At 43.2% G+C, this 23,098-nt stretch overlaps 1 protein-coding gene across 1 annotated transcript in view; it reads right to left on the bottom strand.

The window, feature by feature from the left end:
* Positions 1-327: 327 nt before the first annotated feature.
* LOC144756335 (decapping and exoribonuclease protein-like) overlaps positions 328-23,098 on the bottom strand; it is a 157,003-nt gene continuing 134,232 nt past the window's right edge. The window contains exons 8-9 of the mRNA XM_078646057.1: positions 9,343-9,437; positions 328-4,643 (exon numbers count right to left, since the gene is read on the bottom strand). Of these exons, the coding sequence (XP_078502183.1) occupies positions 4,523-4,643; positions 9,343-9,437 (216 nt within the window). The 3' untranslated portion in view covers positions 328-4,522. The remainder of the gene's footprint in view (positions 4,644-9,342; positions 9,438-23,098) is intronic.

Below are 23,098 nucleotides of genomic sequence, written 5' to 3'. Positions count from 1 at the left end.
TAATTTTTTTACTCACCAGTTTTATTCTTTCTTACTGTAATGATTTTAATTAAATGAACAGTTAATAAATTCATTCTGTACAGCATTCATTCTGTAGATACATCGGTTGGTCACACTGGGGGCTGCACTGTCATTCTCCACCCTCTCATCTTCAACCTTAATAGAGAAATCGTGGCGTTTCTACTGACAGACCTACATTGAATGACGATGTTACGTACAGCTTACCTTAGGGTAATTGGGACCTGGATACCAAACACCTATCTTAAACTTTCACTTTCTGTTCTCCAGTAGTGCCAAATACCCCTTCATTATTGAACTCAAGCTTACTTTTTTTTAAAAGCCAAACTTTATTAGATTTTGTTTCTTACGGCATACAAATAACAAGGACATGGATCATCCAATCGATGTCATTCCACATATGTTGTGCACACATCAAAGTGTATAAGCTAAAGAGAGTACATCCCAATCAGTTGGTATATTTTGTGTATAGTTGTAGTTGACAAAACGTCTAGAATAATATATCAAAGTAAATGTAATTTTGTACCCAAAAGAAATTGTTATAAAATTAGCAAGCATAAACGTCCCCGATGCCCACCCTAACCCCATCTCTTTGTCATGTGTAATTGAGCAGGAAGCAATGAGCCTGGAATGTTTCGGGAGGAGTAGTCTGGGTATGGAGCGCAAATTATGGTTACGACCATCAGCAGGTGTGTCTCTAACTGGAGTGTGTAAGCGGCCATGGTCGTTGAAGATTTGTTATTTGGAATGCTGAGGAGGGACTCTGAGTTTACAACCGCGGAGGACTATAGATCGCATAAGTGGGTCTCTAGTTGTCTGCGGTCTGGGTCATTGAATGAAACTACAAAGGCATCCCATGTTGAAGCGATGGACCTTTTATAGAGTCTGCGGTACTCCTCTCTCTGTATCAGTTCAAGCTGCCTTCATCTTAGTATTAAATCTTTTTATTGAAGAATTGCAGCACATAGAAAAACAATATCATCCATCGCGGTCATCACATTGCCTCTAATATGACAAGAAAAGGGTGTCAGATGGAGTCGAGCAGGTTAACTGTGCTAATGCGGTCTGATCTGCATCAAAGGAGGCCGAGCCGACATTAAATTTTAACAGAAAATAAGAGGTAGAAGAAAACCAACAATAGCCCCCCCAACTCCTCCCCACCCCCCCACCTGTGTTCCAAGTCCACCAGTAGAGAAGTGTGGTTCAATGGTTAGAGCAGCAGACCCTGATGCAGTAGTCTGGCCGGGACCCGGGTTCAATTCCCGCCTCGGCGGGTCTCGGGCTCAATTTCCTCGGACCTGATAATTCTCGCCTTGGTGCCTATTCTAATCATGAGTCCCACTCTGCACCTCTGGGCAATAGCTTGCTTAATCTCTACAACGGCCCCAACAACGCTGAGGATGCCTGAATTCACCTTGGGGGTGCCCAGGAGTGGGCTCCTCACAGGGAAAGGCCAGGAAGGGTTCCTCGGCGGTATTCGTACAAGCGCCGAGATGCTTACGGGTAGTCGTGCGCTATACAAGTGCGTAATCATTTAATTTCATCACCACTCATACCATTCATACCCTTGCAGTTCTCAGTCTGCTTTCGGATGCTCAGTGTCAGAGAGGCGAAGTAGTCTGAGGTACCGAGGACACATGACCTCATGGAATTCCGAGTCCAGTAGGGACAAGAAAGGCTGCCATAACTCTGCATTTTTGGATCCCTCCCCGGCCAAGGTTAAAGAAAGCTTTTCCATCCCAAGTACATGCCACAGTCGGTGAAGCCAGCCATTAAATGCAGGAATATTGGTGGTGTGCCAGTGTGCGAGGATGTTTTGCATGGCCGAACCCAGTGCTATAGCAATTAGCCGGCCTCTACGAGAGTGTAGAGGATATGTTAAAGGATTTGGGAGTCCCAGAAGAACATATGAGGGGAATCGCGGGATTTCGGTCTCAAAATGCGCATCCACTGCATCCAACACCTGCTTCCAGTAAGCCTGAAGGTGCACACAATCCCATGCCTTCATCTTAAAGACCATCTGCTCCACCTACAAGGTTCTCAGATTCAACCCCAACATAACCGCTCATAACCTAGTGCATTTCAGAGAGAACATTAACCTTGGAGACCATTCCTCCATCTCTATCTCACTGTCGATCATTATTAAAGGTCCCTTGGGTTCTTGCCCTTCTGTTCAATGTTCTATTGAGTCCCAGCTAGGTTCACACTATGTAAGTGGACCCACACACATGAAGTGCTGTCCTAATGACCCGAAACTGTCTGAACACTTGACTTCTAGTTTTGTGCTTTTTTGCTTTCCACTTCTTGTGCCAAATGTTTTATAGTGGGAAACCAGGGGGCCGGAATTGTGTAAAAGAAAATGCTTATTGGAGGAGCATGTTTCCTGGGCTGTTGTGCTCATTAAGGGGCGAGGTTCTCTCTAGAATCCCAATAAAGTGATGTTCAATGAGACATCAGTGAAGGAGGGCCATGATCCAAACCAGCCATGGTGGGCATACATAGGTCAGTCTTTCTGAGTCTGAACTTTATAAGGCAGGTTGCACATAGATCCCTAGAAAATGCACACATGAAGTGCATATTTAGCCAAAAGCTTTCTTGTCGCTTTTGGTAATGAAAGTGAGCGAGGGGCTCTGCCTCTGTATTAACCTACGACTTGATCCACAAAGATGCCTGGATGAGTGGAGTACAGGTTTGTTTTGTGTTATTTTAAAGAAGTAAATTGAAAGGTTTGATTGAAGTTGATTGAAAGGTGATCCGTAGCAAGCCCTTTGAAGCATGAAAGCAGTGGGCTGCCAGTGCAATTGATGTAAATGAAAGAAACAGGACCAAGCTTGTGAGCGCCATGCGGGGGGGTATGGCGCTACATTCTAGCTGCATACCCTAAACATGGACAGCGTTTGAACAGTACACAATACAAAGCCTTTGCTGTGCATTATTCAACAAGTCACTGTCACTAGATTTATTTGTTTATTTTATTTGAAGAGTTTTATATAGCGCTGGCTAGACCCGGAGGTATCAGAGCGCTTTACATGAGGATCAGTGAGTTACAAGTTACATCTGTTACAAGAGCATAGTTGAACATAGGGGAAAACATATGCAATTTTATAGTAATTAGTCGGTGGGAGGGGGAGGAAGGAGACATCACAGGGAGACGGGGAGAAATTGTACCTAACGTCCGGCTGGGTAGGTGACAGCCGAGGGGGTGAACCTGGGCGCATCTCCTCTATAGCTGTCTAGGCAGCTCCACCAGGCATCAGCCAAGTTGCTCGGACTCCGCTGTCAGGATAGGGATCAGGGTTAATCTGAAAAAGTCGAGTGCCTGTTGAGCAGAGGAAGAGACAATACTTTTTTCGTAAAGTGTCAGATGCTAAAAACAAGACCGGCCAGCTGTGGACTGGACGCCTATTATTATTATTATTATTAATAAATGAAATTTGTAAAGCGCGCTGACACCATGGGTTTCCTGGCGCTGTAGAGCAGAGGTGAGACACAGACTGGGGGGTTAGCAGGGTGGGGGAAAAAGGAAGGTTTTGAGCTGCTTCCTGAAATGGAGGAGGGAGCTGCTTGATTTGATGATCAGGGGAAGGGAATTCCAAAACTTCGGGGCCAAAAGGGCAAACCTTCGCCCACCGAATTTAATAGTTCTGGTTTTGGGTACGACAAGCGAATGAAGATAGGCAGAGCGTAAGTTGCGATTTGGACGGTAGAGATTAATGAGTGAGGTCAGGAAGGCGGGGCTGGGGCAGTGGAGAGCCTTGAACGTGAGGCAACCCAGCTTGAAGGCCACTCTCTGCTCTATAGGCAGCCAGTGCAGTTTGTACAGCAGGGGTTTGGCCGATTGCCATTTGGGAGATTTGAAAATGAGGCGAGCTGCCTGGTTCTGGACTACCTGAAGGCGGTGGAGAAGTGATTTAGGAAGTCTGTGATAGAGAGAGTTGGAAAAGTCCAAGCGAGAGAGCACAAGAGAAATGATTACATGATCAGAGCAGTTGGGGGAAGTAGGTGGCTGACTTCCTGAATCTTCCGGAGTTGGACGGAGCAGGATGATATTACAGAGCTGACTTGGGATCGAAGGGAGAGTTCGGCGTCGATGGTCACGCCGAGGCTCTTTACAGAATTCGCGGGGGTCGGTGGAAGGCCCAGTTCAGTGGGCCAGAACTGGGTTCCCCAAAAAGAGGGGCTAGAACCCGGGAGAAGGAGCTCCTTTACCACCTTTGTTTTGGTAAAACACCATAGGTCCAGGCTATGTTGCCTCATTGATGATATCACTGTACTGATTCTTTGAAGACGGTATAGTGGTACTGATTCTTTGAAGAAGGTATAGCTTCATGTTGTATGCAGTATCTAAGTGTATCCTTCCAGTAATTAAGCTTTGCACTGTGGAGTCATATACATCTAGATTACGGCACACATTTTAAGACTAGTAAAATCAGTAAAAATAGCAATATTGGCTTTCATGAGAGTGGCTTTGTCTGTGGCGATCAAGATGAGAGGACTCCATCACTCAGCGTCCTCGCGACATCGCAGACTGCAGGTACTCTGGTAACAGAAAGCAGTGCTCCGGGCCTCTCTTGACTGAATAGTGCACATCCTCGTGAGGTTTCCATCTGAAGGTGTACACCACCCTGAGGAAACAAATGAATTGATAATGTATCAGTTGTGAGAAATAACAATACACTTTTATCAGAGGACAACAGCATCATTTACAAAATGAACTATCATTAGTGTGAGATCATTCTTCGTGTGTGTTTCATTATCTGCATTAAATTATCACATGCATATCATTCATAGAGTCTTATTGCACTGGGGGCTTCCTTCGTTACATTTACTCCATTGCCCACATGAGAGGATCTTATCCTGTTGCAAAACCTTATTGAGTCCAAAGCAAGATGACGTATTTTACACCATTACAGGAATCACTGATACCTCCTGCTACATGAACCAGGAAACTCCCTGGGGTAAAAAAAAAAACTACACCATTAAAATGCTTACTTGGTGAGACTTGAGATTTCCAAACTCTGAGTTTGTGGCTAAGAGTGGCACAAGTCACTATTAAGTCTTAGTAGTGGCAGGGGTGCCCCATTTCCAATAGCATTAAATTGAATAGGCGCTCTTATACTGCATTGCAACTTCTCATCACATACACTGACCTGTGAAGGGGCTCATTCCTACTAATTTTTGCAAACTCCCGATTCTAAGTTGTTGGGATTAGAACTTATAAATGTGTTAACTACTGCCAGCTAGCAATTCCATTTCATCGGCAGAGATTTGGAGTGCGGATTCTTAAAGCCCTGTGGACTACAAGCTGAATGGTGTTTCTGATAGAGACTTCTAGCCATAGATTCCTCACCTTTTGAATATTCTCCAGGCATCAGACAGGATCCTGGACCCATTCAGCAATACTTCTGCGTGCCTGTAGGCGGCGTTGCCTTGCTTTCGGAAAGGCATGCAAAGTCTGTATAGGCGCTGTGCACGCACGGATCTCAGTTCCTTTCTTTCTGCGCCACCAGGTGCAGATCCTTAGCTCTCCCCATCTCGCTTGAGACATTTCCCTAAAAAATTAATTCAAGTGTGCTAGGGACGTCTCCACCAAAACGACCAGTTTTAAGTCCTGTAGGGACTGAAAACAAATATCTGATGATCCTCTTCAGGTGTCTGTATTGCCTGGGGTAGAGTCTACACTCTAAGGCCTGCAGTGACCGTGTGTTGGCCAACTGGGACTGCGAGGCGAACTGTAAATCACTGAACTTCAAGAAGACTCAGTAACATGACTGCACGGTGTGATTGGTTTTGTGCTCTTCTGTATAAGAATTGCAGGGGTAGTTCAATCCCCAAATTCAGTTCTTCGACGTCATACCGCATTGTGAGCCGGGATTCCACGTTTGCACTTTGCTCCTGAAGATTGCCTAGATTACTATTTGCTACACTTACCGGACATGATCCTTCTGCCTTGAGAAAGCCTTGGCTTATCAGCCTCGGGCGAAACACGCATCGGCTGTCCTTCTGTCCCTAAACTTGACTTCAAAAACAAGAAAAGAATACCAAGACATGTACTTATTTTCTCAGTATATGTGACGCTGAAGAACTACATTTGGGGATTCAACTACCCCTGCAATTCTTATACAGAAGAACACAAATCCAATCACACAGTGTATTACTTTATTTCGGGTGGTATCAGAATGACACCACCGTTTTGGTTTGTGCCACATTCTATTTGGGTCACGACCTTTTGTGTGTGATCCCTGGTAACACCCATCAATTCTACAATCTAACCAGTAACATAACTGGTTTAAGTCCTGATCCAAGTAAAAAGTATGGTCCCGCTTGTGCTCTAAGAGGTGAGAAAGCTGGTCCAAAGGCCGATCTTTGTTGAAATCCGAAAAGTAAGTCTACGAAAAAGAATAAGAAATCTAGGCGGGACTCTGCCCCTTTTCGCAGTCACCTGAAATACTTTGGGGCTGCACCTTGTCAATCTCGCGCCCTAAGTTTTTTGCCTTTCAAGCCGATCCTGCAACTGGTTCTGAGTTTCTGGGGCCATCTCCCAAACAGATCAAAGAAATTCATGAGGCCATACTCTGACTCTTTGAATCCTTGTCGACTCCCTCTGGTGTGTCTTTGGGCTCCAAGGAGCCAAAAGACCCTGTTGCTGAAGTACCACTGATGCACTGCCCTTTGGTTTTGCTCCATCAACTTTTTATCAAGCAGTCATCAAACAGTAATCGCAGGTGGTTGTCACATTTCTAGAGAGAATCAGAATTAGACGCTGGTCTTGTGAGAAGGGAGTGGAGGTACACCTACCCTACAGCTTGAAGAAATAGGAAGGTGGACATTTTTAACATTTGAGGCACGATTATTTAAGGACGTGGCCTACGAGAACAGCGCAGTACTGTCTTTAGAACAACCCTATGGGTTTTTAATGAAGTTGTGTGAGAGTAAAAACGGAAAGCTGTTTGCTGGTCATTCTGACCACCCAATGGAGGAGTAAAACCCCGTTATTTGTAGAGTCCTGAAAAGGTGGTCGTATATGATCTTTGTGTACCACCGAAACGCGTTGACGCTTTATTAAATAAGGAATCCAACAAGGAGTAAACATAAGGGTAGGAGCAGGGCTCTTACCTGGTTTGCAACCCTGAGTAACATTGTTGGACCTTTAGAGACAACAGAATTTCTCTCTGTGTCAATAGGGTATCCTCATGTATAGTGAATTGGATGTATTTTGTTTTGTTGATGTATTTTTATGGTATTTACTTGCACATTGAACACCTATGGTTTTAATCATTGTGTAACCAGGAACTGAATGAACCTTGACTCGAGGAGTGGGACGAGCGTTCCTCTGGTTTTTTTAAACTGAAATTTGACATTTTTAATAAACCTATAGTTTTTCACGCGCCATATCTGAATCCAGGGGATTTTTTTCTGACTACTTTTTAAATTGAGTAGGCCATCCTTTCGTGGTATTACTACTCCAATATTTGGGTATGAGAGTGAATGTGAATTGCTTATTGGACGGATGTGAGGGCTATAACATTTGTGTACAAAAAAAACCCTAGGGGAGTGTGGTTTTTTCACTGTAACTTAGTGCTCGGTCCCCTAGGACAGTTGGGCCACCTCTTATTTGTCTTACGATCCTGTTATTCTGGCCAAATCACTTAATCTCCCTGTGCCTAACAAAAATGAATGTGTCCTCATGTAATGCAACTGGTGCCATGTAAAGTGCTCTGGTACCCGATTCGGGTCAAGTTCCCGCTATATAAAACTCTGAAAAGGCTAACTGGTTCAGCTAGACTCGTTTCAGAATTTGGGAGGAAGGAACGCTATTTCTTCTCATTTCTCTTAACATCATTTTGGAGTGCAGTACACTTGCTGGATGTTAGTGAGTGCATACAATTTTACATCAATAATTCCCTGACCACCTCCTTATCTCGTTTGAGTGCCAGGGCAGAGGCTGAATCCTGTTTAAACAGGGTATTGCTTACTGGCTCTCAGCCTTCATAACATACTGTCAAAGAAGGGTACGCTACCCCCTGAAGGTGAAAGACATAGAGACAGGAACTTATATCTTCATGTAGATTTATTGATTGGAGAAAGATCCCAAACAGCTTCTTGCCAGACACAGCTGGACCAACTGCCAATGATGCCACAAGGATGACATCACACCAGCATCTCCACAGCATCATAGAGATGTGCCATTCCAGCCAGCATCTCAATGGAATATAACAACATCCCACCAAAGCATATTAGGGACAGCTGCACACGTGGAGAGAGTCCTGCTTCCAGACATATGCTGAACAGAGGCTTGGAATACAGGCCCACATCACCCAGCACTATTGGACTTGGACACAGCAACAAAGTCTACAGTTGGCCAAGTAGTGGTTTTCAGCCTCAATCCTGCTTATTAATGACTCTTCTTACTGTCTGCTCAGGTGCCCAGTGTTGGTGTCCTTGATAAATTTGCACGCGATCCTCGTTCCTTCCTATATATTGTATAAGCTCACCACCTGTACAATGTATGCTTCATTGTAGTGCTATTAAATCTGAGCCACAGTAACAGCTAGGGGGAGTACAGAGCTCAGTGCACCCATCTCATTGGCTGAAGAGTTGGTTGTTTCAAATGATGTGGATGGGCTACTAAACTAAGACTGTTTTGGGCTCATGTTTGTTTATTCCAGTTTTTAACTTACTCTGGATTCCTGGCCTGACCATGGGGAATAATACAGGCACTTTACAAAAGATATCACTGGGGAACTGGATGAACGATGGCGTAACTCATTTTAATTTTAGGGCCAAACAACAGACTAGAGGACAGCAGCAAAGTATTTGTGTGATGCAGCATCGATTAATGCAAATTTACTTACATATTTTACCATAAGGGATCTCACTAACTAATACTGTTAAACTCTGACCACGGTCTGATGAAAGATTACCTCTTGGTGCCTGGTCTACCCAATGTAAGATGCTGTTTTAGTCTGGAGGGGTAATTGCTCTAGTTCATTATCACCCACAGAATGTAGTCTGTAGAAACTAATGTATGTGACACTGTGCAGATTTACTTCCGCAAACTTTGAAGTTTCAATTTAAAGAATGTTGAGTGATTAAAAAAGTACTGCCAGCAAGGGTTGGTTTTGCACAAAAAAACACATCCCTACCTTTGGCAGATATTTTTTTTCACAACTATTCATGTGCGGGTGACGTTTTAAAAAGCTGAGCAATTTAAGAGTCTGACATAAAATTGTCAAGTTCACATATTTTTACTTGGTTACATCGTTTACACCCCATTGAAACTGCACAGTAGTCTGTCTGCTCCAGATCCACCCCTATACTTACTCTGGGTTGTCTTCGATCACCACCTCCTTCACAAACGATAGGAAGGCGTCCAGGAAGTTCATGCATACTGACGGCTTCCAGACGTCTGGGTTCTCCTGTGTGCACACAATGGACTTTTGTTATTTACTGCCTGCTCAACAAGACTCAGCAGTGCTGCATGAGGTTATGTGGGTTAGGGAAGTGGCCTAGTGGAGACCACATTAAACACCCTGTGGTGATGAGTAGGATTGTTAGCTTAACACATCTTCACAGATTTACAATTAACCCGTTCGCCGCAGGGGTAATTCCCCCGCTGTGCTGGGGGGTGGTGGGCGCGCACCACGCCCCCGGTGCTCATGACGAGCTGAGCTTGTCACGGCCACACCCGTTTTCATCGAACGCTCAGCACAGCGGGAAAATTATCCCCGCGTGCGTTCGTTGGAGCCATTATGACGAGCTCAGGTCGTCATGAGCACTCGCCCACCATGGCTCATGACGAGCTGAGCTCGTCATGAGCACTGATAAGGTTAAGCTTTACAATTCCAGGCAGTGAGTGATGAAGCCATGTGTTAAGAATGCTTTGACTGTTGTTCATTGTAGTGACCTGACGAATAGGGACGAGGACACTAGGACCCTGTGGGTCATGAGGGAGGTGACCAGGTCACCGGACACCACATCCGGTCAGGGGACAGGAAGAACACAGACCAGACTAGGACGAACAGGGGGACGGACGTGTGTAACCAGCAGCATGAATAAGAACAATAAAGAGTTGTAACTGCACCCACCTGTGTCCTGCGTGTGATTGTCCTACACGGTGCATGCAGCAAGGACGCGACATCTGGCGACGAAGATGGGATGATTGCCACGTGTGCAAGAAATCGACCAGCGTGATCGAGGTCGGTGGGAAAGGAAAGACGCACGGAGCTACACGGGAGCCAACCCCGAGAGCGTCCAACGGAGACACAGCAGAACGCGGTAAGAGGCGTTCGAGACACAGCGCGAGTGCCAGAAATCAAAGCGCGAGGTCCTCGCGCTCGAAATAGGAGCGCGAGGTCTCGCGAGAAAAGAGCACATCTCGGCGGCCATTGGACAGTCAGGCGGGGAGAGCCAATAAGAACATAGAAGCAACAAAGCGGCCATTTCAGGGTCAGGCGAGCGAGATTTCAATGGCGAAATCTTGCGAGAAGAGAGCGGCCATTTTGAAAAACAGGACAACAAAAAGAAAGGCCATAGGAATAAACAGAGCGGCCATTTCAGAGTCAGGCGAAGAAGAAAAAGAAGCAGAAAAGACAAGAAAAGGACAAGGAAAGCCTAGAAAAGGCTAAGAGAGACAAGAAAAGGACAAGGAAAGCCTAGAAAAGGCTAAAAGAAAAGGAGAATAACAAAAGAAGAAGAAGAAAAAAGGACACAAAAGGGACACAAGAGAAAAGGACAAGGAAAGCCTAGAAAAAGCTGGAAAAAAAAGGAGAATAACAGAAGAAGAAGAAGAAAAAGAGTACACAAAAGGGACACAAGAGAAAAGGACAAGGAAAGCCTAGAAAAGGCTAAAAGAAAAGGAGAATAACGGAGGAAGAAAAGGCAAGAATGGCAGATCCAAAGCCCAGCGCACAATACAGGAGCCCACTACCGTTCAACTTATCGGAGCCACAGGCAGGAATAAGGTGGGAGAAGTGGATCAGACGGTTTGAAAGATACGTAGAAGATACAGATGTAGCAGACGGAAAGAAACGAGGGCTACTGCTGAACTTAGCAGGGGATGACGTCGAAGAACTTTTGGTGACACTGCCTACCGAAGAAACAAAAACATATGAACAACTAAAGAAATGCCTAACAGCCAAATTCGACCCACAACGAAACATTGACTTCGAACGATATACATTTACTGTTGCGTGTCAACGAGCAGACGAAACATTAGATGACTTCGCGACAAGGTTGAGAAAATTGGTGACACATTGTGAGTTCGACAAATTCGATAACGAGCAAGCAATAAGGCTGAGGCTCATAGAAGGCTGTCGCGACACAGGATTCAGGGCAAGAATACTCAAGGAACCGACGTCATTGGAGAACATCCTGTCACTAGCAAGAGCAGAGGCGAGAGCAACGGAGCATGCCAAGGAAATGGAAAGAGGGAAGAGCGTTGAAATAGAAAACGCACACTTCACGACAAACAGAGATCGCCCAGGCTGATGGAAGAATGACTGGAGGGAACAACAGGAAAGGAGACCACGCGAAGGAACCTGTTTCCAGTGCGGAATGGGATTTCCTCACAGAGGCGCATGCCCAGCGTTTGGCCAGACGTGCAGAAGATGTGGTGGAAGAAATCATTACGCCAGTATGTGCCATAGTGCACAAGTCAGAGGCGACAAGGAAAGAACAGGAAGACAACAGGAGTCGACAACAAGACACGTCAGGTATGTCGACAACGGAAGGAGAAGTATGTCACGAGGGTCAAGCGAAGAAGAGGTAGAAGAGAAAGTGGAAAGATTATACCACATGTCGGAAGTGCACACACAGCCAGCAGACAAAAGCAGCCGAGGGAAGACAGACAATGCAAAGATAAGAGTAGGAGCGCATGAAGCAGACTTTATATTGGACAGTGGTGCAACATGCAACGTCATGTGTGTATCAGAGTACGAGAAAATGGAAGTAAAGCCGACACTGAGAGCGTCCAAGGTAAAAGTGTTCACCTGGGGGGCAAAGAAAGAGGTAACGAATTTGGGAAAATTCACAGAGGAACTGAGGTACGAGGGCAAAGTAAAGAAAGAGGACATTCATGTTCTAAAAGGCGATGCCCCTGGACCATGCCTGATGAGCAACAGCACCGCTAAAACGATGGGCCTTATAATGATGACATATGAAAAAGAGAAAGGACATGCCGATAGCAAGCGAAGAGAAGAGGTAGGGACCAAAAAAGGAGGAAGAGAAGAAAAAAGAATGAGCGGAAAAAAAAACACAACAAAGGGCGGCCGTAGAAAGAGAGGAGCAAGAAGCAAAGTGGAGGGCGGAGAACAACGATCAACACGAAGAGAGGCTGACAGAAAGAGAGGAGACGGAGGACAACTGAAAGGCAGAAGAAAGGATGATGGCAGGAAACGACGACCAAGGAAGGGGTGCAAGGGGACAAAGAGAATACGTAGGAAAAAGTAGGAAACAGAGACTGGGGAGAAGGGTCGACGAGACTGTCTCTCTCTCTCTCTCTCTCTCACTATCTCTCTTTTTCGTTTCTCACCACGACAATGAGCAGGAGAATAGCACCATGAACATTTGTTTGCAACAAAGGGGGCGATGTAGTGACCTGACGAATAGGGACCGAGGACACTAGGACCCTGTGGGTCATGAGGGAGGTGACCAGGTCACCGGACACCACATCCGGTCAGGGGACGGGAAGAACACAGGCCAGACTAGGACGAGCAGGGGGACGGACGTGTGTAACCAGCAGCATGAATAAGAACAATAAAGAGTTGTAACTGCACCCACCTGTGTCCTGCGTGTGATTGTCCTACACGGTGCATGCAGCAAGGACGCGACATTCATGTACCCAAGGAAGTGAAACCTGTGTCTCTGCTCTGGAGCCTCTGTAAGTCAAGGGCAGTTTGACAGTCCTTGTGAACTGTGTTGGAAATAAGTACCTCATCTGTAGGCCTTGACTTTCAAAGGGTGGGGCAGTTGAAGTGTCATGGCTTACTCTGAGAGGGTTTTGTGGCACATGGCATGTTGTTCAGGCAGCACGTCACATACAATAAATAAAATGTCTAAGCTGTCTTATATTTTTATAGAAAAGCATTACTCTTATTACGATATAGAAGTGCTTAGTAACTACAACATTTTATGTCGTTTGCAATAGTTTTGCATAACACAGCTAGTTACTTTATTTCTACTATGCCCAGTAGATGGGGGTGGGTATGTACACAAGAAATCTGGGACACAGTTACAGTCTGATAGGCCTTATCACCAAGGGTTGTGTCAGTTTGTGAACAAGGATGTGTTTCACAAATATCTGACTGTGAATGTTTTAAGGGGGATTAGAGATCGACGTGCAGGCGGGTGAAGTGAGTGACTGCACACACCTGCAAGGGTATGTCTGGAGGGTCCATAGGACCCCTTTTTCCCCCTTCAGAGAGCTGCTATCCGGGGGCACATTGACAGTGTGCCAAGTGACGTAAAAGAAGAGGAAAAGATGAACCCGCAAGTTACAGACAACAATAACAGAAGTGGCAAAGAACCATGTCATTGCGGTAAGCCTGTAAGAAAAAGTCTCACATATTTACAAAGTATATCCATATAAGAGAAAGAGACTGATCAATCGAAGCACATCTGTCTTTGGGATGATAAGAAAACAATCCAGGCTCGTATAGTTATGTTGTCGATGTTTCAACCCTGATAATGAGTGTGCCAAATAAAGACCTAACTGGCGGGTCATCATCAGGACGTAAAAGAAGGAGGACCATGAGCAACCTTCAGTGGTATGGAAGAGTCACGCACAATCTGATTGCATGGATGGGCCAATAGGCACCTTATCTAGGCTTACGTGCGGGTTGGAGATCTGATCACGTAGTAGAATCCAAGGGTAACGCCTATTCTCTGTAAAATCAACTATAGAAGAGCCCATGAATGAATGAATCAGGATGGGTCACTGGCTACTGTGCAAAGGGTCATGTTCAGGGGCGCTACCAGTTGCTCTAGTTCAGAGTGAGGGAAAGTATGTTCTGACTTGTCTACCTTTCAGTGAGTGACCTCTCATTTAGAGTAATTAGGGGCACCTATGAACCTGACTGTTTGCCCAGTAGCCAGTGACCCAACCTGATTCATATGTTCACGCCCCCATGCAAATGAGGGAACGTCCTCTAATGATAGCGCTGGTGCTATATGTGCGCCATCAATATACGTATTACAGAAGGGGCCGCACAAGCATTTATGGCTCCTTCTGTAATACCAAAGTGAGCAGAAAGCGAGTGCAAACGTTCGTTGCGCCCCCGGGGCACTTGTGTAATACGGCCTCTGATGGGAAGAGATAGGGACTGTGGTTATTGTCTCACAGTTCAGGAGCCCCATTGGAGCGATCCCACAATGTTGATTGATTTTAGCATTTCTATGTCACGCACTTCCTTAAGGAGGTCTCTTGGTGCTGGTCTAAGCTACTCTCTTGCTGGCAGTGGTCAGGATCCATTGCTCTCCTTATGGGGTTACATGCTATGTTTCCCAGCTGTACTTTCAGGATCTGGGATGATCTCAAGAACTGTGGGCCCGTGTGGTATTTACGATCACTAGATCACAGTCAGCAGTTCTGGTTGGCTCCTGTGGGGATAGTACAGTATGCTATGGCTGACCCAAACCAAGTTGCAGCAACAGGGTCAAGGGTGACTCCTCCCTTCTGCATTGTCCATTAGGTTTGAACTCGTGCTTAGGGTGCATGAGGGGAAGAGCCATGACCTCAAGGTGCAGTAACATGGTGACACTTGCCAACCTCATCCTGTAATGGCTTTTGTTCAGGGACATAACTGCTCTGTGTGCAGGGACTCAAACCATGTGAAGTGTTATCAAAGGTTGTGCCAAGGGGTGAGATATGCAGGCCTCGTGCTTTCAGAGCTTCTCATTTTTTAAGGACTGTGCTTGTGAGAAACAACCTGGGCTCAGGCTATGCAGCAGTCTCCGCTGTTGGACTGGCTTAGTATCTCTCATAAAAGTATGATAAGTGAGTAGAAGTCATAACTAGATCAGGGCTCTGGTGGCGCGAGTCAGATTCTAATTGCTTTAGGCAGACCTTCTTTTCCAGTGCTTTGTACTTTTAAGAAGTTCAAAGTAGGCGAGACGTGGCCAGATGGGGCATAGTTGTGGGAGGACGTACTCATGTCATATCTCTATATGTCGATGACATGCTGCTCTACAAGCCTCGCCCTGTGGAGGCCATACAGACCCTTGTGACATTGTTGGCCGAGTTTGGGGCAGTGTCGGGACTAACTATCAATCACCAGAAATCAGTTATTTTCCCCCTGGTGGGGCTAGCTGGGAGGGACATTACGGAACTCCCAGCCTCGACATTCGCGAGTGCGACCATTTCCGCTACTTGGGCATGCAAGTTGCCCATACTGCCGATGCCCAATACACCTTGAATATGGGAACAGTCCTTGCTATTGCCCAGAGTCACATGATGCTGAGTTGAGCTGCCACCGGGGATCGAACCATGATCCCTGTGCTCCGGAGTTAGACCCTCTGGCCATTGCATCACACCTATCCTGTATTGGGTGATATTTGGTCTTGCTGGACTGGGACAAAGTCACAAGTTCAGGCTGACCACGATGGAGCATGGGCCGGCTACAGGGACCCCGTTAGGCCCACTGAACAAAGTATCTTCAATCGTGGTTGCAGAGAGTACCATGGATCCACATTGAAGATGTGTTGTGCAGCAAAGGCAATGTGTCGGTTCCAAGATACGATGAGGCTGTGGCTTGGGGTCCTGATGTGTCATGGTTGAGGATCCTTTCAACAGGGCTTGCGATGTGAAGTCTGGTGTCGAGGATGCAAGGTGCAGCCGAGGCGATGTGTCAGTTCCGATGAGCGAAGCTGCAATGCAACGTTTCGGCGTCAAGGCTTCCGTCCACGAGGGATGCAGGAGCTTGCGCTGGGTAAAACATTGCGCAGGGGTGTGCATGTGCCCAGCTCCTCCCTCCCATCCTGACAGGATGGCCGATAAAGTCCCACTTAAGCTCCCATTGTGTGTGGCTGTCTAGGAGAAATACACAATGCCCAGCTGCACCAAGTCATGTGATCAGAGACAGGTTACATGCACCAAATGGCTAAAACAAGATACTGCTAACTTTCTAAATGTTGTACAACTTTCTAAATGTGGCATTTTCAGAATTGTAATTTAAAATCTGACTTCACCATAAGTTAGAATTTAAATTAGGATTCCAGAGACACCAAACTTGAATCTGTTATATCTTCCCATTTGGAAATTACTCTTATAAAATGTAATAATCAATCCCAATGTCACCTACGGGAGATATAGGCCTTACAGTAATGAAAAACAAATTAAGAGTTTTTCATTACTGAGACATGTAAAACTTACAAGTACATGCCCTGCCTTTTAAGTACATTGCACCCTGCCCTCTGGGTTCTCCAGCATATACCTTAAGGGTGACTGATATGTGTAAAAAGGGAAGATTTGGGGCTGGCAAAAGGTTTATTTTGCCAGGTCAACATAGAAGTGTAAACTGCACATCTAGGATAGCTCTGCAATGGCAGACTTGAGACATGGTTACAGGGCTACTTAAAGTGGGCGGCACAATCAGTGCTGCAGGCCCACTAGTAGCATTTAATTAACAGACCGTGGGTCCATAGAGTTCCACTTTACTAGGTTCTTATCAGTAAATTAAAAAGGCCAATTGGGGATGAACCAATATGATCATGTTTTTAATGGAGAGGATACAAGCACTTTAGCACTGGTTAGCAGTGGCATAGTGTGAAGAGTTAATACCCGAGAAAAATAAGGCCAGAAAAGTGGAGGACAAAAGCAAAACAGTGGGGGGAAGACCATCCAAAGCTGTCATGTCTAACAGTTGTTGTCATTGTTTTGTCGTTCGATCACTCTCATGTCAGATGGTGTGGAGGGTGCCACAGACAGTTGGCACCATTGTTATCCTCTTGCTGTGCCTCACATGTGCATCCAAAGAGAACAAATCCTGGGGGTGGATTTTCGATTTTGAACATACAAGGTCTTCGATTGAGTGTGCAACAATAGCATCAAAGTGGAGGTATATGCTGTTTAAATACTAATTAATAGTACCTCAAAATTGAGAAAGTGCTTGATCTCCAGTGGGATATGTAGGAGGATTCTGTGTGCTTTTTGAAAGGCTTGACCAGTGACACATGCCCTGCACAGACCTTTGCAGCGATAAACTACTTCCTCTATTTTTCTTTGACCTTACTCGGTGATGTTCACTCTAATATTTTTTATCCCACCCTGTATGCAGTAATGTCTCAAATCTTCACCACAAATCTGTTAGAAATTTGTGGTGCCAGCAACCCCATTGGCACATCCCTACCTCGACAATCGGCTAATCAGTCTAATCTGAGCAAAGGAAACGCTATGGATCCTGCAGACCGTGCTGTGTTGTGCGACTGTTAGAAAAAGGGGTTCTAACCTGTGAAACTCTCAGTTTTATACTTTATGACCGCAGGGTAAGCCTCCTAATGGAGTCTCACCCACTATAGACTCTGTTTAAATTGGATTAAGAATTGTAATCTATTGTGCCGATTTATTTTGGGTTCAAATACTTTTATTAGTTATTTGCATAATCAAACATATGAGAAACTGTGATAAACAAAGGAACAGGTTGTGCATTAATATTGATTCAATATTGTAATAGAGTTGATTGAGCACAAATAGAGCAGGAGTAAAGGAAAGAAGAGAAAACTGGAGGAAAAGAACATAGGAGCTAAAGCGAGTAGCAGAAATAGACTGTGCTACAGGCACATCATATATGCTTCATCTTTACAGCCCACAGTTGAAAATAACATTGAGAAGGTAACTTCTCATATAAAAGAAGGCAAGTAAGCTAATTATCTGTCCCCTTTGCGTTGCATCATTCTGTGAGTTAAAAGATAGGATGAGTGAGCATCGCAAAATATTGTTGTGTCAAGCTGAAGTGGGAGAGATACCATTCTAGGGTAGTTTAGTTAAGGGAATAGTTTTGTTGAGCAAGTCCCACATAGGTCTGTTGGGGGAGTGCCAAGGTGTGAGTTGTAAGGAGATATTATTTGTCCCTCTAAGGAACGAGAGCCAGTCGTGCCACGTTGAAGGACACTACACTAGAATTCTTCCATTTGGAGAGAATCAATTTACAGGCCAGTTTAGGAGATTCTCATCTATTTCATTAGATAGTTGTGATTCAAGTTGTCCGAGTCTCACATAAGAAAATTCAGGTAAGGGGTAATGTCCAGACTATTTTTAATTAAATCAAAAATGTTCTTCCAGTATGTTTGAAGTGTGGGGCAGTAAAAGAACATGTGTGCAAGGTAATTCACTGACTAACGCAAGTGTCTCAGTAGTGGAAAACCAAGTAGAGTCTTTTCAAAGGCAATCCATTCCATCAACGAGTCAGTTTTACTTGATGCCAGATACCTTTCTTAAAGCGCTGGGGGCTAAACTTTAGGAACTGGCCATGATTGGGAAATGGTCTGTGGTATAATCCCTAAAGACGTTTTTAGGTTGAGCCTGGGCAGTATATGCTCTGCTCTGCGAGAGATGCTGTATTGAGGTCTGGCATAGAAGCTCTGCCCATTTCCCGCCCATCTTTTCAATTGACTCCTGTTACTGTCCCTGTGAAATCGTTGCTTTTTAATTTGTAAATAGGCTTTGAAGTCCCTCCTTGGTACCGCCTTGCCTGCATTTGTAACCTCCCATAACGACGACCTTTTAATTGGTCCTTACTGTATAGCTTGCATTAGCTGCTGGGGAGTACGTCCTACGCTTGGGAGCCGAAGAATGGGCAATCCCATCCCTTGGTGTGATTGTAGTTTTAAATCACCTTTGTACTAGCAATATTTATAATCCTTGTGCTTAAAAGCAAAGTTTAGTTTTCCTTTAATTATTTGAGCACAACTATATATATATATTTTGTTTAAAGAATCCTTTGATATGCAGCACATATAATTTACATGCAGAACCTCCACACACAATCAGACTTGTAGGTAGGCTCGGAGCTGCATGTGTATGTAGTATTTTTAAGCACAAAATTTAATTTTGCAATCTTGTGGCAGCATCTTTGCAGCAGTTTGGAAGAAAACCATTTACATTTCTTTTAAGTCTTCACTTGTGGCTTTGGCTTCGCTCAGCCATCTAGCTATCTTCTGCTTTTAATTACAGTTCAAGTATATCTCTACAAAGAATGACTGTGCCCAGTATTTATTATCTCAGGTGATTTTAACATGCATTTTGTTGCTTCTAAAAAGCAGACATTTGATTTAAAACGTTTAGCCCAATGGACAGATTGTGAGTTTAAAAAATACAATCTAAAGATTATGCATGACCCGGATAATATCCCGACTTTTAATAAAGTAGATAGTCCTTCTGTAATAGGTTATACTATAATGTCTGAAAAATTATATAATTTAGTAAGAAGCTACCAGATAGTCCAGAGGATTGAAAGTGATCACAATCCTCAAGTGGTTCTCTTTGATCTAGCTTTTGACTACCTGCCTGAAACTAGAATTTTGAAAACAGCTCCAACAGCTTTTAACCTTAAAAGGCTAATATGGAATGAAAAAACGGAGGAACGTATTTTGGGAGTCCTTTCCTGTTTAATACAGGATGTGCAGTCTGCTCATGGTGAAGGGAAATCCATGGTTGATTTATGGTCACATTTGTGTGACGAATTGTTGGCTAAATTTGCTAGGGATAAGCCCTCTAGGGGTATAACATTGAACCCTAAGAAACCAGGGTGGTATTCTTCTCACCTACTATATCTAAAAAGAAGGCTCAATAAAGCAATAAGATTACTGTACAGGAATAAAACCAGGCTATCGTTTTTTTATCATATGTCTTAAAATTAGAGAGTTAAAACAGGGATATAAGAGGGAAATTTGGAGAGCAAAGCAAGCTCATTATGAATCAACATGGGCTAAGATACATTATGCTTGTAAATACAAAGATCTGCGGTTATTTTGGAGCATAATTAATAACATTGATAATGGTAATAATAGAAGCAACAGTGCTAATGTAGATGAAGCAAGTTGGGTGAACTTTTTTAATTTAAAAATTGATACCCAAGGCCCAGTGTATGACAAGGGTAATAGTAATGGTCCTACCTGCATGTATAAAATAACAAATGGAGGGAGGCAGGACTGTACTCATCACCTTCATTGTAGTGTGGATATTGAGCCTTGGTCGCTCAATAAAGTAAAAAAGCGATAAATAAGATTAGATCCAATGGAGCGCCAGGTCCAAACGGTATTCCGAATGCCATATTTAAAGCTAAATTAAGGAATTGGCCGGAGTTATAACGCTCTTGTTTAATGATGTACTTAAATCAGGCCTTATCCTGTTATCATGGCATGGAAGTATCATACAACCAATATACAAATGTGGCCCCCAGGATAATCCAGTTAATTATCGCTTAATCACACTTACAGACGTTGATGTAAACATTTTTGCCAGTTGCCTGTTGGATGAGTTAGAGGTTTGGGCCACAAAAGAGGAGCTGATCCCTAACTTTCAAACTTGCTTTAGAAAGGGTGAATCAACTCATACTAATTTGATTTTATTGACATTATTAGGTGAGAGAGCCAAAACTAGGAAACAAAGATTATACATGTGTTTTATTGATTTAAAAGCCACTTTTGATTCTGTGCCGCCAAATATTCTTTGGTGGAAGTTAAGGAATTGGGGCATATCAGAAACTCTATTAAAAATGATTATACTTTTATACTCCGACACCTGGGTGCAGATCAAAATTGGCAACGGTAAACATATGACTTGTCGTTTGGCTAATAATGTCGGATTGAAACAAGGCTGTGTTTTGGCTCCTTGCCTTTTTAATCTTTTTATGGCCGATCTCCCAGCTCATTTTAAAAATATTAATTCGCATTCGCCTTCGATCTATGGTAAAGAGATTAAATATCTGCAATATGCAGACAATACCATTTTAATGAGCCAAACAGTTATAGGGTTAAAAAGGTTAATCGATTCTTTTAACTCTTATGTCATACAAAATGGACTAACAATTAATATAAAAAAGACAAAAATAATGACTATGGGAAAAGGGAAACCGAGAATAAAAGAATGGAGTATCAACGGCCTAGTAATTGAAAATGGTAAATCATATAAATATCTAGGAATTACTTTTGATGACGGACTGATATTTAGGCAGCATTTTAACAATCTTGAAGCCAGGGGTTCCTCTCTCGCATTTGCCTTTAGAAAATTGAGAGACAAATTATCATGCCCTAACTATGAACATCTAATGAGGGTGATGAGAGCAAAGTTAATTCCATCTTTGGACTATTGCTCCATCATCTTTAGGGGCAAAGACGCGAAACTGTTCGACGATATAGAAATTAGGACATATAAAACCGTTTTTAAGATCCCTAAATATATCAGTCGTGCCAATATAAATTAGAATTTGGGTTGGAGAACCAATTACAGGCGCGTCAATCTTAATTTCTAAAGTCCTTATTATCATTAGTCCGATCAGAGGAAGGTTCTTTAGCAAAGCTGTGTTGGCTCGAAATTTCAGAAGGTGAATATTCGAAGAATTGACAGCTGTAATTAAATGAATGCCTATGTAATTTTGAATGTTCAAAATTAGAAGATGAATTGAGTAGTAAAATAGTTTTAAAGAAAGAAATGAATCAAACGGCTGCATTACTAACGACTATAGCGGATAAGGAGGACTTAAGGAAAAAAACTCATTTTTGGTCAATAGCTAACTCTTTTGGTAGGCTGAGACCTTTGATTAAGAATAAATGTATGCACTTAAGGTTGGGAAGATATCCGACAAAAGATGGAACTCCAAAATGGTAGAATAAATGGTCATCGAGTTTCTGCAGGCTTGTGGGCTAAGTGAGGAAACCCGAATGCATATTGTAACTCAATGCCCAGCCTTGACAGACGCTCGGAAGTCTATCCTTAAACCGATTTTTAACGAATTGGGAGTTAGAACATGTAGGAATGCAATTATTACCTGTTTGAGTGGGGTTGATATTAAACGTATTCATCTTTTTGTTAAAGTCATCATTATTGCGGAAAAGAAATTTAAAAAAGTAGAGGGTATAAGTAAATGAATTCAGTGGTAACACATTTTAGGATGAAACTGGTTTGGCAATAAGGCTCTTAAAATGTTTTAATCTTTTTTTAAAAAGGGAGACTGCTTTAGTTACTCTATAATACAGTATTGAATATTGCCCTATAACAGTGGATGCTATTTTAAAACATTGCCTGTGTCATTTTAATTCTCTTGTTTTAGTTTTAAGTAATATTCATGGTACTCAAATTCTATTGTAAGGATTTTATTTTAGACTGCAGAATGCAATTTGTTCTAAGTTCAATGGCTAAGAGCAGTTTGAAGAACAATGTTATACGAGCTTAGGTGACCAGTAGCACAATCTAATCTAAGGAGACTGTTGATAAGTATTGAAGAAATTGCATTTTGTCTCGTTGGGGAGAATTGTTAATGGCTAACTACTGAAATAATGGAAGGTGTTGCTATTATACACCTTTTCAGTTTAAAGGTTGTATCTCAATAATTGCTGTTAACAAAAGGCATTTTATTATGATGTTTATTTACAATGTTCCTTATATTTCTTTTGGCTGAGGAATGTTTTTTTTATTTTCGTTTTTTTACTAAATAGTTTGAATTGGCAGCTAAATCTGGGCATTGAATGCATTTTGCACTTTACTTTGGTTTGTGATCTGTTAATAGCTAATTTATGAAGCTTTATTACCATCGCAAGCAGAAGCTAGTTTAGCTCTGTGGTTGTATGTGTAATATCTATAAATTAACCTTGGTAGTGATGCAAATTGCACTTTATTATTGCTTGTGAATGGATAATAGCTAAACATTTGTAATCATAATACCTGCTGCTAACACATGTCACTTTAGTTAGATGCTGCTAAAATACTATTTGCTGCTAGCATAAGGCACCTTAGTAAGTATAAAGCATTTTTATTATTTTTATGTAATGTTTTTAATATTTTGTCAAAATGTCATTTATCAACTCATAATTGGTGGATCATTACAAGGATGTTAATAGCTTTGTGTATATTCGTTTGTTTGTTTTT

This window comes from Lissotriton helveticus, chromosome 5_1, assembly GCF_964261635.1.
Source record: "Lissotriton helveticus chromosome 5_1, aLisHel1.1, whole genome shotgun sequence".
Lineage (NCBI taxonomy): Eukaryota > Metazoa > Chordata > Amphibia > Caudata > Salamandridae > Lissotriton > Lissotriton helveticus.
The sequence above is the reverse complement of the archived record's forward strand: the minus strand, read 5'-3'. Positions and strand labels throughout refer to the sequence as shown.